The 15,735-nt window shown below is 40.9% G+C and overlaps 1 protein-coding gene across 1 annotated transcript in view; it reads left to right on the forward strand.

The window, feature by feature from the left end:
* faah2a (fatty acid amide hydrolase 2a) overlaps positions 1-7,430 on the forward strand; it is a 51,062-nt gene extending 43,632 nt beyond the window's left edge. The window contains exons 8-11 of the mRNA XM_078547268.1: positions 2,323-2,442; positions 2,853-2,964; positions 4,697-4,891; positions 6,255-7,430. Coding sequence (XP_078403394.1) covers positions 2,323-2,442; positions 2,853-2,964; positions 4,697-4,891; positions 6,255-6,430 — 603 coding nt within the window. The 3' untranslated portion in view covers positions 6,431-7,430. The remainder of the gene's footprint in view (positions 1-2,322; positions 2,443-2,852; positions 2,965-4,696; positions 4,892-6,254) is intronic.
* The last annotated feature ends 8,305 nt before the right edge of the window (positions 7,431-15,735 follow it).

The following is a 15,735-nucleotide window of genomic DNA, read 5'->3' on the forward strand; positions in this document are numbered from 1 at the left end:
CTTGTCAGCCCAAGCCTGGACATTGCCCAGGTTTTGCTGTATTTGGATATGGACTGCTTCAGTATCTGAGGAGTCGCGAATAGTACTGAACATTTTGCAATCATCAGTGAACATTCCCACTTCTGAGCTTATGATGGAGGGAAGGTCATTGTTGAAGCAGCTGAAGATGATTGGGCCTAGGACATTACCCAGAGGAACTCCTGCAGTGATATCCTGGAACTGAGGTCATAAGGTCAGAAGTGGGAATGTTCACTGAGGATGGGGATATTTGTGGAGCCGCCTCCTCCAGTGAGTTGTTTACTTGTCCACCACCATTCAAGGCTGAATGTGGCACAACTGCAGAACTTAGATCTGATCCGTTGGTTGTGGAATCGCTTAGCTTTGTCTATCGCTTGCTGCTTATGCCGTTTGGCACGCAAGTAGTCTTGTGTTGTAGCTTCACCAGGTTGACACCTCATTTTTTTTACCTGGTGCTGCTGCTGGCATGCCCTCCTGCACTGTTCTTTGAACCAGGGTTGATCCCCTGGCTTGGTGGTGATGGAAGAGTAGGGGATATGCCAGGCCATGAGGTTACAGATTATGGTTGAGTAGATTGTTGCTGCTGTTGATAGTCCACAGCACCTCATGGTTGCCCAGTCTTGAGTTGCTAGATCTGTTAGACACCTATCCCATTTAGCATGGTGGTCGTGCCACTCAACAAGATGGAGGGTATCCTCAATGTGAAGGCAGGACTACGTCTCCACAAAGACTGCAGTGGTCACTCCTACTGATACTGTCATGGACAGATGCATCTGCGGCAGGCAGTTTGATGAAGATGAGTTCAAGTATGTTTTTCCCTCTTGTCGGTTCCCTCATCACCTGCCACAGACCCAGTTTAGCAGCTATGTCATTTAGGACTTGACCAGCTCAGTCTGTGGTGGTGTTACTAAGCCACTCTTGGTGATGGACATTGAAGTCCCCCACCCAGAGTACATTCTGCGCCCTTGCCATCCTCAGTGCTTCCTCCAATTGGTGTTCAACATGGAGGAGTACTGATTTATCAGTTGAGAGGGGGAGGGGTGCAGGACGGAGGTATGTGGTAATCAGGAAGTTTCCTTGCGTTCGGCCTGATGCCATGAGACTTCCTGGGTCCAGAGTTGATGTTGAAGACTCCCAGGGCAACTCCCTCCCGTCTGTATACCACTGTGCCACCACCTCTGCTGGTCTGTCCTGCCGATGGGACAGGACATACCCAGGGATGGTGATGGTGGTATCTGGGATATTGCCTGTAAGTATGACTATGTCAGGCTGTTGCTTGACTAGTCTGTGTGACAGCTCTCCCATCCCCCAGGTGTTAGTAAGGAGAACCTTGCAGGGCCGCCAGGGCTGAGTTTGCCGTTGTCATTTCCATTGCCTAAGTCGATGCCAGATGGTACATCTGGTTTCATTCCTTTGAGACTTTGTAGCAGTTTGATACAACTGAGTGGCTTGCTGGGCCATTTCAGAGGGCATTTAAGAGTCAACCACATTGCTGTGGGTCTGGAGTCACATGTAGGCCAGACCAGGTAAGGACAGCAGATTTCCTTCCCTAAAGGATATTAGTGAACTAGATGGGTTTCCACAACAGTGGTTCCATGGTCATCATTTGACTTTTAATTCCAGATTTTTAATTGTATTTACATTTTACCCATGTGGTGGAACTCGAACCTGGGTCCCTAGAGCATTACCCTGGGTCTCTGGATTGCTAGTCCAGCGACAATATCACTACGCCACCACCTCCCACAGAACTATTCCTTTTATATTTTCAGTTTCTAGATAATTTTCTGTTCCATCTTTGAGTAGGGATTGCATTATCTTTCTACCGCTGATGTTAAGCTAATTGGTGCATTGTTCCCTTTTTATATAAAGGAATTATGTTAGCTGTCTGCCGGTCCTCTGGCATGATTCCCTTTTCTAATGTTTTTTATAATGTACATGTACACATGTAATAATGTGTCTGCTATCTGTTCCATAACTTGTTTCAATATGTATGGATGCAAAATATCTAAACCAGGGGTTTTATCCTCTCGAAGTTTGATTAGTTTATCAATTATCTCCCTCCTCTTTCTATCTTATCACTCAGACTTAGAGGTTTGTTATTAATCATAAGGGCGTTGGTGGGTTTGAATTGGTTAACAATCCCATAAGTTAAATCGTGTTTTGCAGTACCTTAAATACCATGCTATTAGCTAAAAATATTTTTACTGGCTGTTTGTTTGCTGCTGTCTTAAATATTATCTGCTCATAATATAAATCTTGAAACTGATATTTAATATTTTGGTACTATATTTTGGTGTTTTTCAGTTAACTGATTACCTTGAAGTGCAGTTTGGTGTTCAGGTACAGCAAGTTCAGATCCACAAGATGAAATATGCTTTCCAGATTTGGTCAGCAATGATGTCCTCCCCAGAGACTGATGGCGAGGTACAGCTGCATTTGTTATTTCTGACATTTAAGGAATTAATAGTATTTTCTTTGTTTCTTTCCTGAAAGTAACCCAGAAGTTAAACTTTTAAAATGAATGCTGAAATTAAGTGTGTAATTGTTCAATAATCTTAGTGTCAGAAATAAAAACTTAGTTAATTCCTTGATTTTTTTTCTTCTCTCTACTTCCTTGGGTTGAGGTTTACAACTCAGCATCCTATTTGATCTGGGAGTGAGCCTTCGACACCATATCCTTTCCATCACAAAGACCACCTACTTCCACCACCATAACATTGCCCATCTGCACCTTTGTCTCAACACTGTTTTAATTCAACCCGTTATTAAGTGAAAACTGCAAACTAAAAAAAAAAAGTTACATTGTTAGATAACAGTCTATATTATTTTAACAGGAATCAAAGTCTTTCAAAGATTTGATGGCAGATCATGGGAAGGAGATAAAACCGCTGTGGGAATTGGTGAAAAAGATTCTGGGACTATCGCCACACACATTTCCTGCTATAGGTAAAGTTTACCTTGGAAGAATGCACTTCATCTGTGTTGTAATTATAATGTTATGTTTACGACATTGCTAACATGGTTTAGACTTCCCATTGAAGCAAAAGGTAACATTATCTTAAGTAGTCTTGTAAAACAGACTTTTTACCGAAGTAGCAGGTTTGCAGGGTCCAAGTACTCAGGTACTTATAGCTTGAGAAATTAGCTGTGGGCAGTGAAACCCTACACCATTTGCTGCTGATTTTAGAATGAGGCACAATAAGCAGTGTAACATATCTGACTAATCACTTCACTGTATAGATACTGGTCTGAAATCAATGTTTCTGATAAACTGCACCCTTGTGTTAAGTGAATATTGGTGAATCCAAAAAATCTGAAGGGTAGAAAGTATTCAAATGAACAAAATTTACCCTAACTCCTCTAGTGAGGCCCTTTGCTGAACTTGCTCCATTGTTGTTTTTCACACACACTCTTGGGTATCAGGGTTTGGAAGAATTTGGCTGTAGCAGAATTCTTCCAGTAACAACGTGCCCTGCAAACATATTCTTGAAACTCTACCCCCACTTGCCTTTCACCATCTCCCTCTCCCTCGCACATACACTTGACGGCTCCAAACAGCATTTACTTCTTACCTTCCAAGATCAGGGTGTCGACTAGGGCACAAGATTGACTCAGACTGTGGGCAAATAAACTGCACATAGCAATCCACTAATATAATCGTTCCAGCTTGTAGTTCAGTCAACCTGGCTCTTCACTGAACCCATCCCTGGTACACCATGTATAAATACATTTTTATTCAAGGTCCAGGGTTATTAGAAACTGGCACAGGAGGCATGAGGTCATTATTTTATACAGCTAAGAGTGAATGTGTTGTTATGGATTTTTTAGTCAAGCAGTGAGAGCTGTAATAAAGCAGCAAAAAAAGAGAAAATGTGTTTAAACTCTTGTTTTATGGGCAAAGAAAAAGTAATGCAAAGGTATTGGCGTGGGGGAAAGTGTAATCAAAATCGTAAAATGAGAATGATTGCTAGATAGAACAGACATAGGAATGCTTCAGCTTTTTGCAGTAAATCTTTTATTCCACTCTTTATAGTTGCATTATGCTACAGTAGAAGCTGCACTTAACAGTTTTGAGTAGCGATGGCAATATTAGTGTTTGTTTCAGTATTTCAATGCATGAACTGAAAAGGCTGGCTGGTTTAGGGAGCCTGGAAAAAATTCTCTGGAAGTGGCAGTTATTTATAGATTAAAAATACATTCTTGTGTGTTTATTTTTCCCCTTTAATTTGATGGACCTATACTAAAGAATGTGGAAGATAAATTAACTTGAAAAATATTTTGGAACCAAACATAACAAAATCCAAATCTTAATTAAATAACGCAACCATAGCCGACTTTTGTATAAGTGAAAAGCCACACCCCTTCTGATAAAATTACACTGCAGTACTTATTTATTGACTGCATTTGTAACTTGTTTGTAACATTTTGGTCCACAAACTGGGGCTGGTGTGGTACCTTCAGTTTACAAAGTTAGGAAGTTGAGCAGAAGAATTTGTTTCCACCTGAATTCATGAATGTAAGGCAGAAGTTGGCCTTGCAAGACCATCAGAAGTGATTGGGCAGTCTTAAGGTACATTTTGCATCAATGACATCCCTTATAAATTTTCAAATAGTTCTGTCAGTTAATTGAATAATATTGCCTGGACCTACCTGATGTAATTTATGTTTCTTACTATAGGTCTTGGTATTGTGGAAGGTTTTGCCAAAGTAAATCACCGAAGTAATGCTAAACTGATGAACATGTGTCAGAACCTTCAGGCTGAGTTTTCCAGTCTCTTAGGAGATGATGGTGTATTTTTGTACCCATCCCATCCAAAAATTGCACCTAGACACCACCATCCTAAACTTATGCCGTTCAACTTTGCATACACAGGTAAGTAGCAGACCTGAAGTTGAATAATTTGAAACTACAAAATTTTAAATAAAATTGTGTAAATTTAAAATGTAATTTCTTATAAAAAGACAAAAAAAATATTTTGCAGCTTTTCTTGCCAAAGAACAAAGTAAAACATAAAATTGAGAAGCTTTGGTAGTTAACATGGTTTATAGCATCCCGTTCTGAATCTATTGTACTTGGTCTGAATTAAAGTCTGCAGTGCTTAATTTACAATTTTATTCCAAAGCTGTGCATGTTATTAAAATATACTGTGGCAATAAATAGGGTAAATTGCAAACTTTAGACTTGTGTAGTTCATCTGCAATGGTGAAATAATTATTTTTATACACTTGCCATTTTTTTTTGTCAGTATCATGTTTGGGTTCAAGAACTGCTGAACATGCCAAATATATTTCACAATTAGCCATTCTTGGGTTTTGTTGTGCCCCTAGGTAAAGCACAGTATGACTTTCTGCTTTATCCTTTCTGTCAACTTCTTAGAGTGTCAGGTGAAAGCCTTCCATTTTGAAAGACTACCACCAAATTGGTAATTTAGGAAGCCTCTAATTATGTTTGTCTTTACTATTGAATGGTGATCCAGTAATATATCTCTGATAGTTGGCTATTAGTCTTTGACTCTGAAAATTGTTCATGAGGATTTAACAGGAATATGCTGGCACATGGCACAAATGTAAGTATAGATGAGGGAGTTTACTCAACACATCTAGGCTATTTTCCTATAGAAACTATTGCTGCCCCTACCTCTGGTCAGTTGCATTATCTAACTGACTTTTGAATTATTTCAGAGCTTTTGCATCCAATACCCCACCTGGAAGGTTATTCCAGGTGTAAAGCACTCTCTGCCTGAAGTGTTTCCTGATCCTGAACTTGTCTTTTACCAGTTTGCACGTTTGTTTCCTTGTTCTTAGTTACAGTTTAACTTGAATAATTTCTTTAAATTAATCTTTAGTAAGAGAGGATGTTAATTTTAATTATGGTGCAACTTTTTATTCACAGCATTAGTTAAATTATAACGCCACTTTCAGATATTGCCATCTGGTAGCGTAGGTATTAATAGCAGTAATTTTTAAATCCTTAAATTTAAGGACTTAACATAAACATCAGGACGACAACATCAAACCTCTGCATTAATTCTACATTATAGCTGCTAATTATATTTTGAATATCTTCAATGTTTTTGACTTGGCCAATTGCAGATCTTCATTGCTTGGAGTAAAAAGCAACTTTTCACTAATTTCCATTTTATGTTTTCTGAACCTATTTTTTGGGTGTATTTTCAAATATTCTGAGAGAGGTACATTTAAAATCTGTTTAACATGTTTGCTATTTCATCTTCTAGCAATTTTTAATGTGCTTGGACTGCCAGTGACCCAGTGCCCCCTTGGGCTAAGCAAAGATGGGCTACCTCTTGGAATTCAGCTTGTAGCTAATCACCATAATGACCACCTATGTTTACGTGTGGCTCAACATTTAGAGTGTGCCTTCGGTGGATGGCGAAATCCAGGAGCACCCTGAATAAATTAAACTAATCTTATTACTGCTTTAAAAGACATAGGACTTTTCTTTCTGTATCCACTGCTACTTTAATTAATGATAGAGAGCCAGGATTCAATTATTGATATTTTCTATAATCAAATTACCAGATTTATGCATTTGAAGAGGCATTATCACTTAGTATGTCAAACAATCCTGTAGCAGTGCAAATGTGAAATTTTAAAAGGAAGCACTGTTGCTTGTAGCTATATTTTTCTCATTAACTTTTTATTGACACTTGTGAACACTAAGGGCAGGATTTTCTGCATCCGCCTGCCGCCAGGATCATCCAGTCCCGCCACAAGTCAGTGGACTTCTGGCTGGTGCACTGCCTCGCCCACAGCGAGCCCCATCCACAACGGCACCGGAAAATCCTGGCCTAAGCGTGTACACTATAGAATAATTCCTGACTGTTCATGGTGTAGAATTGTGTTTAGTCATAACTTTTAGAATAACTTGCAAATACAACTTCGTTCACGCTAGATTAATTTCAACAAAAGTTTCCTTCTGAGAGAAAATGTAACTCTAGAATTCTTATATAAACTGCAGCTTTGGACACTTTTTTTAATACTTTTGGCTGTATGAAATTATTTTGTGTTGATCTGGCATTTTAAAAAAGAACATTTTCCTTTAACCACCAGCTTCTCCAACCATTTTCAAATGGATCTTTTATTTGCAACCTGTGCAGTTAGATGGAACTATTTTTCATGCTGCTTTTTTTCATTGTGGCTCAATAATAGTTGTAAAATTGGTGAGTGATGCTTTCTCTTAAATAAATCTAGGACAAATGCACCAGTATAAATAAACTGAATAAGCTACTTTATTGAAGACGTGGAAATCTAAGAATGCACAGTTGTGGATTCGCTATAGCATTGCACTGTTAACTTTGCTTACTGTGTAACAAAGTTTTGAAATGTAAATTTTGTCTATATTCTGATGGCAAGTTTATATAATTTATAAGCAATAAAGATACTTTAAATGAGCTGTTTTGGAGGTGTTCCTGCACTTTTTCTTCGTGAAACCTCAGTTAATAACCTAGGGCAGAATTTTCCACTCCCCACCACTGTGGATTTAATGGTGGGAGGGGGGGGAAACAGTGCAGCGGGAGCTGAAAAATCGGCTTCCCCCACCCATCATGGTGGGTTGCCATTCCCGCCAGAGGCTGGCGTGAAACCGTTTTGCATCTCGTCAATGGAATGCAGATGAAGGTCCGACGGGAATCATCTCCTGCCCAACTGTCTGTGCCGTCAGCAGGATATCACGTCTGGACCAACATGGCATGGAGATGTCAGGACTTACCTGATGAAGGCCTGGGGCAGCCTGTGGAGATCATCATGGAGGCCTCCAGTGACCTTGGATCCTAGAACATGCAGCAGTGGGTGGAGCATCTACCAGGTGGATCTTTGAGCTTCAGAGTCTTTCAGGAGGTCCATCTTCTCACTTCAATTGTGAGTCAGTTGATGTCTGGGCTTGTTTTAAATATTGCAGCAAGATACGATGGCGGGCCGCGAGCCATCCAGCCCACCCTACCGTGCAAAACACTGGGAAAGTCCTGCCTGCATAACTAATGAGGCCAGCGACTTGCGAAATGGCGTGAATTTCCACTGGCCTCCACAATGGGAAATGCTCTCTGTTCCCACCCAATTCATGGGACCTTGTCCTGGAATGGAAAATTGCACCCCTAATCTTAATTGAGGTTTAAGCCATACTTCAGGAAATTCAACAAACAACATTATATTAAACTTCTCTTCCTGCTTTATATGCCTGTCTTTACATTCCTCAATTACAGAGGTCAGTTGGTTATCAGTGCACAGTATTCTGCACTCCGTGCTATTTTCTTTCTTAATATTAAGGATATTACTCAATGGAAGAGAACATCTGTTGAAAACGTAATTGGCGGGATTTTCTGCACCCGCCCGCCGCTGCGATCTTCCAGTCCCACCACATGTCAATGGACTTATGGCTGGGGCGTCGCCTCATCTGCGGCGGGTCCCGTCCGCAACGGGGCCAGAAAATCCCGACCAATGTGTGGAATGCATACATAGCATTCTGCATCTATCCATTTAACCTCATCTATATTGTAATTGCATTTAAGCTTCGCATATCCCTTATACTTATAAACTATCCATCTAGAGATAATTGTCATGTATAGTTATGCCTCTTTTAAGTTAAAATTAAAATTAGCTATCACTCGTTAAACAAGGATCTCTGGAGTACCAATTAGAGGTGATGGGAAATCTGATTTGTTCTCACTGATACTAAGTACAATATCTTTCAAGTTTTTTGGTTGCATGTAGAACTGTGTTCTGTGCTACTATTGCCTCTGATTGAATCTTATTGCCAGAAAAATATGTGTACAGAAAACAGAAAGATGTTACACCAGGAACAAACTGAGCATTTTGTTGTAATTCAGTTGGCTTAGGTGTCATTGAAATGTTTATACTCAGTTTTTCTTCCAATTTACCTCCATTAGTATATTTGGGTGTGAGCGTATAGTGATGTAAATCATACATGCTCCATTGGAGAGGACAAGTTCAATTGGCTGAATATTTCTCTGTTTTATCATAAGGTAGATGGTAAAATTTATTTTCATGCCAATATTCTATTTGCGAGGGACAAATATCAGATTGCAGCAAAAGTAGAACTAACATTCCAGTAAGCTATCGGATTCTACAGCACAGTAATACTCTGACTGCATGGCTGAAAGTTTTAAAAAAATAAATGTTTTCCTATTTTTCACCATTGTAGTTTACTTTCAAGCCAACATTAGACAGCAAATGCTTGATGTGTTTATTTAATACTTCTCTCCCCACTTCAGTGGTGGCATTAACTCATTTATTTTAAACTTATTTAATATTCCTTAAGATAATAGAGAAAATAATTTCATGAATGCTTAGAACAGTTGAGTACAAGAATTCCAACAGTAATTTTTAGGCTTGTAAAACAAGATGCTACACCTCCAATATGATTTAAGATGCATCAGTATGTTGATACATACCTTACATACGGTTAAATATGATTCATTACCACAACTGGAATGTATGATTTTCTTCCAATTATTCAACACAACACTGACTCATAATTTGGGATTCACTTCCTCCTACAATTTTCAGGCTTTTAAAACCCAAACTCGGGACGAGATTTCAGCTCGATCAAAGCCCATTCATTTGTACAGAAGTCAAAATTGGGTCCTTGCAATTTGGTGTCACTATTCATTTACTTTGCTTTCTTTCCAAACCTAATGGTGTCCTGCAAAAACCTCTTTTTGTAGTTTACTCATTAAAGAAGTTATGATCAAATATTTTCTGTTTGTATTTCAGATATTTGTCATACATAGTGATTTGCATTTGCCCCAGCATCATGAAGATTATGACCCATAATTTCCTTATATATTTTACAGTGCCCTCGCCTGATGAAACTATTACCAGCATGCTTAAATATTAAACCATATCGAAAACATATAGGGTGGAATTTTATGGCCCTGTCTATCTGGGGGCGCAGTCATAAAATGCAGCGAGCCATTCAAAAGTCCATTGACTTCAGCGGGACCGTAAAACCCTGCCGGCATAAAATTCCACCCTTACTTTCACAGTAAAGCTCTGTTGCTAGAAAATTGCCCATTAACATGATCTAAATTGTTTTTAGCTATATTTTGTAATACATTTCAAGGGAGTTTTGATTACGGAATTGAGCATTAAATTTGGAATAGCACAAATATACTTTTGGCTGGTGCTTTGCTTGGAGATTTCCTACAAAATGATTGAAAGCTCTCCAGTTGTTGAGGAAGAGGAAATCACCTCCACAAGTGGCAACTTATTATCAAAAGCATTACATCTGCAACTACTTGTTAATGGTGTTTTCTGATATTTATATGAAAATGGTACAGCAAATTCAGGCAAGGGACAGAAGTGTGGGTAAATGTAATCATCAAAAGGTTACTGTCTGAGTTGTGTCAATGGACTGTTAGCTTCACAGAAATTTGATTTTGTGGACTTCCTCCCAATGGACATGCATTGCATGTTGTGAAATTGTTGTATCTGCACTGTAGATACAAACTAAACCCGCCACAGATATTTAGGGCTCTTAATTACAAGTGTTAGCACCTTGTTAACAATGTTAATTACTGCCAATCAACCTCTGACACTCAAAATCTACTATGGAGTAACTATGTGGAGTACCATTCATTCAGTTTGCGATTTACTTTTCCTGTCACTTTTTTCTGTCTCTAAATCCAATGTTTTTTTCCCCCTCTATTTTTTTTTGTACCTGATATGTTGGATTCACTGACTCTTTCATGCTGTCTCAGTCTTTGTTTAGTTGACAATCTTTAAATCTCATTGGTTAAGATGATGTAGTCGGTTGCCCTATTCATTGGACTCATAGACGTTTACAGTACAGGAGGAGGCCATTCGGCCAATCCTGTTCACACTGGTCAACAAAGATCTGACTACATTAATCACATTTTCCAGTGCCTGGCCCATAGCCCTGGAGGCTATGGCAACGCAAGTGAATATCTAAATACTTCTTAAATGTTACAAGGGTTTCTGATCCAACCACCCTTTTCAGGCAGTGAGTTCCAGTCTCCCTCCACCGTCTGGGTGAAAACATTTCTCCTCTACTCCCCTCTTAGCCTTCAACCCCTTACCTTATATCTATGCCCTCTGGTTATTGAGCCCTCTACTAATGGAAAAACTGCCTTCCTATCTGCTCTATCTATGCCCCTCAATCTTATATACCTCTATCAGGTCCCCTCTCAATCTCCACTGCTCTAAGGAAAACAACCCCAGCCTATCCAACCTTTCCTCTTAACTCAGACCCGCCAGCCCAGGTTACATCCTGGTAAATCTCCTCTGCACCCTCTCCAGTGCAATCACATCCTTCCAAAATGTGGTAATCAGAGCTACATGCAGTACTCTAGTTGTGACCTAACCAGCGTTTTATACAGTTCCAGCATAACCTCCCTGCTCTTGTATTCTATGCCTCAGCTAATAAAGGCAAGTATCCCATATGCCTTCTTAACCATCTTATCTACCTGTGCTGCTGCCTTCAGGGATCTGTGGATATGCACACAAAGGTCCCTCTGATCTTCAGTACTTTCCAGAGTCCTATCATTCATAGTGTAATCCCTTGCCTTGTTAGCCTTCCCTAAGTGCCTTACCTCATACTTTTCCAGGTTGAATTCCATTTGCCACTGATCTGCCCATCTGACCAGTCCATTGATGTACTCCTGCAGTTTATGGCTTTCCTCCTCACTATTTACCACCCTATCAATTTTTGTGTCATCCACGAACTTCTTGATCATACCCCCTACGTTTAAGTCCAAATAATTTATGTACACCACAAAATGCAAAGACCCCAGCACCAAGCCCTGCAGAACCCCACTGGGAAAAGACTTCCAGTCACAGAAACATCCCTCCACCATCGCCTTCTGCTTCATGCCTCTCAGCCAATTTTGGATCCAACATGCCACTTTGCCTTGGATCCCATGGGCTCTGACTTTCTTGACCAGTCTGCCATGACGGACCTTATCAAAAGCCTTGCTAAAGTCCATGTAGACCACATCAAATGCATTACCCTCATCAACACTCCTGGTTACTTCCTTAAAACATTCGATCACATTTGTCAAACACGACCTTCCCTTAACAAATCCATGCTGAGTATCCCTGATTAATCCATGTCTCTCCAAGTGCAGATATATTCTGTGTCTCAATTCTTTCTAGTAACTTCTCCACCACCAACGTTAGACTGACTGGCCTGTAATTTCCCAGTCTATCCCTTCCTCCCTTTTCTAATAATGGGACAATGTTAGCAGTCCTCCAGTCCTCTGGCACCTCACCTGTGGCCAGAAAGGATTTGAAAATTACTGCCAGTGCCCCTGATATCTCTTCCTCAACAGCTTGGGGTATATCTCATCTGGGCCTGTGGATATATTCACTTTTATGGCTGCTTAACCTCCTAGTACCTCGTCTCTCGCTCTTAATTTATTCTAATATTTCACAGTCCTCCACCCTGATGTGCATTTCTGCATCGCCCTTTTCCAGTGTAAAGACCGATGCAAAGTATTCATTGAGGACTGACCCACATCTTCCAGGTCCACACACACATAACCTCTATGGTCCCTAATTGGCCCTACTCTTTCCCTAGTTATTCTCTTGCTCTTATATTTTTTTAAAACCCTTCGGGTTTTCCTCTACTCTACCCACTTAGCTTCCCCAATTTCCTTTTTAATTCCACTCCCCGCTGCACTTTTTACACTCCTCTAGGGACTCTGCTGTATTGAGACCCAGTATCTGCCATAAGCTCCTTTTTTTAAAATCCTAACCTTTTATGTCCCTTGACCTCTAGGGTTCTCTGGACTTGGTGTTTCCCCACCGCCCCCACCCCCCCAACCCTGCTGCCCCCCGCTCCGTCTTTACGGGAACATATTTGCCCTGTACTCTCAATATTTCCTCCTTGAATACCTCCCATTGCTCTGACACAGTTTTATCTGCAAATAGCTGCTCCCAGTCCACTTGGGCCAAATTGTATCTCACCTTAGTAAAATTAGCCTTTCCCCAGTTTAGAACTTTTATTTCTAGCCCAACCTTATCCTTTTCCATAACTATCCGAAATCTAACTGAGTTATGGTCATTATCTCCAAAAGCTCCCCTGTTGATACGCCTTCCACCTGTCTGGGCTCATTTCCGAATATTAGCTCTTGTTGGGCTTTTTACATACCGGCTAGAAAAGTTCTGCTGGATGCAACTTAAGAATTTTGCTCCCTTCCTACCTTGCACACTAAAACTATCCCAATTAATATTTGGGTAGTTAAAATCCCCCACTATTACTGCCTTATTATTCTTACACTTCTTTGAAAATTTGTTTACATATTTAATTCTCTATCTCTCCCTGACTGTTTGGGGGCCTATAATACAGCATGTTTGCCCCTTTAGTGTTTTTTTACTTCTATCCATATGGACTCATTTGATGATCCTTCCAAGATATATCATCCCTCCTCACTGCTATAATTGATTCTTTGATCAATATTGTGAACCCCCTCCCTTCCATTCCCTTATACCCTCTAACCAGGAATGTTGAGCTGCCAATCCTGCCCTTTTAGCCAAGTCTCGGTCATAGGTATGATATACTCCCATGTGCTTATGTGCCCTCAGCTCGTCTGTCTTATTCTTCAAGCTCCTTGCATTGAAATATATTCCATTTAGCCTTGCTAAACTCACTTCTTTCTTATCTAGCATATGTTTCCTCTGCCTTCCAGACTCACTTACTAGTGTTTTAACTGCTAATTCCATCTCAGCTTCTCTCCCCTCTGAACTGCTTTTCAGGATCCCATTCCCCTGCCAATTCAGTTTAAATCCGCACCAACCATTAGCAAACCTCCCTGCGAGGTTGTTGGTCCCGTCCCTGTTCAGATGTAACCCGTCCAACTTGTACAGGTCCCACCTCCCTCAGAAATGGTCCCAATGCCGCAGGATTCTAAAGCCTCCCCTCCTGCACCATCTCTCCAGCCACACATTCATCTAGTCTATCCTTCTTTTCCTATACTCACTACTGTGTGACACTGGGAGTAATCCAGAGATTACTACCTTTGAAGTCCTGCTTTTCAATTTCCTCCCTAACTCTCTAAAATCTGCTTGCTTTCTTCCTATGTCATTGGTCCCAACATGGACAGCGACCTCTGGCTGTTCACACTCCCCCTTCAGAATGCCCTGCAGGCGTTCCATGATATCCTTGATCCTAGCACCCAGGAGGCAACATACCATCCTGGAGTCACGTCTACGGCTGCAGAAGTGCCTGTTTTACTCCCCTCACTAACGAATCACCTACCACTATTTCCCATTCAAACTTCTTCCTCCCTACCACCCCAAGCAGCTGGACCACACACAGTGCCATGGCCTTGGCTCTGGTTGGCCTCCACAGAGGAACTATCACTATCACCGTTTTCCAAAGCTGAAAAATGGTTTATGAGTGAGATGCACTCAGGGGATTCTCTCGCTACCTGCCTGGTCCCCTTCTCTGTCTGGTGGTCATCCATTCCCTCTCTGCTTGCACTTCCTTAAGTTGCAGGGTGACCACGCCCTGAAACGTGCTATCCAAAAACCTCTCAGCCTCGTGAATGCACTGTAGCGCCCCCAGCTGCTGCTCAAGCTCCAAAACCCGGAGCTCGAGTTGCTCCAGTCAGAGGCACCTCCTGCACACATGGTCATCCAGACCACCAGGAGCGTCTAGGATTTCCCACTTAGTGCAGTATGTGCAAATCACAGGACTGAACTCCCCAGACATAGCTTAACTAAATAGAATATGGACCCTTGCTTTTATTTTACCCTTACTCCTACTTGAGTATAGACTAGGTGCTGGATCCTCTAGATAGACTAAATCCTCTAAGTGCTGCTGACTGCCTGTCCCAGAGTTCTCCTCTTGCACACTACTCTCAGATCCTCTGATTTTTGGTGCTGTGCCATTATCCGCTCGCACCTTTGACAACTTATTGTGTCAAGGTTTTTGAGCAGCTGGGTGCAGGATCATAATATGACAGAAAGAATTATAGGTCCCATGAGATCTCCTTCAGAAAATGCCATGTGATAGAATCTCTTGAGATCCACGACCTGAACAGGCTTCAGTTTAAGGTGTCATTCTTTGACACTACATCCTCCCTCAATGCTGCACTGAATTTGGCCCAGTTATATGTGCAGAGACAGATGTAAGGATTGAACCTTCAAAGACAAGAGTATTATGAAGTAAAAAATAATGTAGACATTTTGCTTTAAAAAGTGATTTGCCAAACCCTGAGAGTGAGATACAGTTCTATATGACGCAATTCCTCTCATTGGATCTGTACAACCTTCCGGGTCATTATGTCACGAACAAAGGCCACCACTAAAACACCATGGCCTTCTATCCAGCTTCACCTGCTCCCCCCCTCCCACAATATAAATTTCACCAAATGTTTACTTCTCTTAGCTCTACAGAGAGCCATACGGACTCGAAACGTTAACTCTGTTTTTCTCTCCACAGATACTGTCAGACCTGAGTTTTTCCAATTTTTTTTTCGGATTTCCAGCATCCTCAATATTTTGCCTTTAACTAAAACACCATTTCTAGCTGTGTGAATTGAGTACAACTCTAACATAAAAAACTTGAATACTGTACATGCATCCCCTCTACATAAGTGGCTGGAACTTGCAATCGATAGCTAAAAGGTAATTGTGAGATCTCCAAAAACGCCTGCGATAAGAACGACATGGATTTTAACTCAGGGAAACTTCCTTGAAACACCGCAAGCGACGTGA

The sequence above is a fragment of the Cetorhinus maximus genome, chromosome 8 (assembly GCF_964194155.1).
Source record: "Cetorhinus maximus chromosome 8, sCetMax3.hap1.1, whole genome shotgun sequence".
In the NCBI taxonomy this organism is placed as follows: domain Eukaryota; kingdom Metazoa; phylum Chordata; class Chondrichthyes; order Lamniformes; family Cetorhinidae; genus Cetorhinus; species Cetorhinus maximus.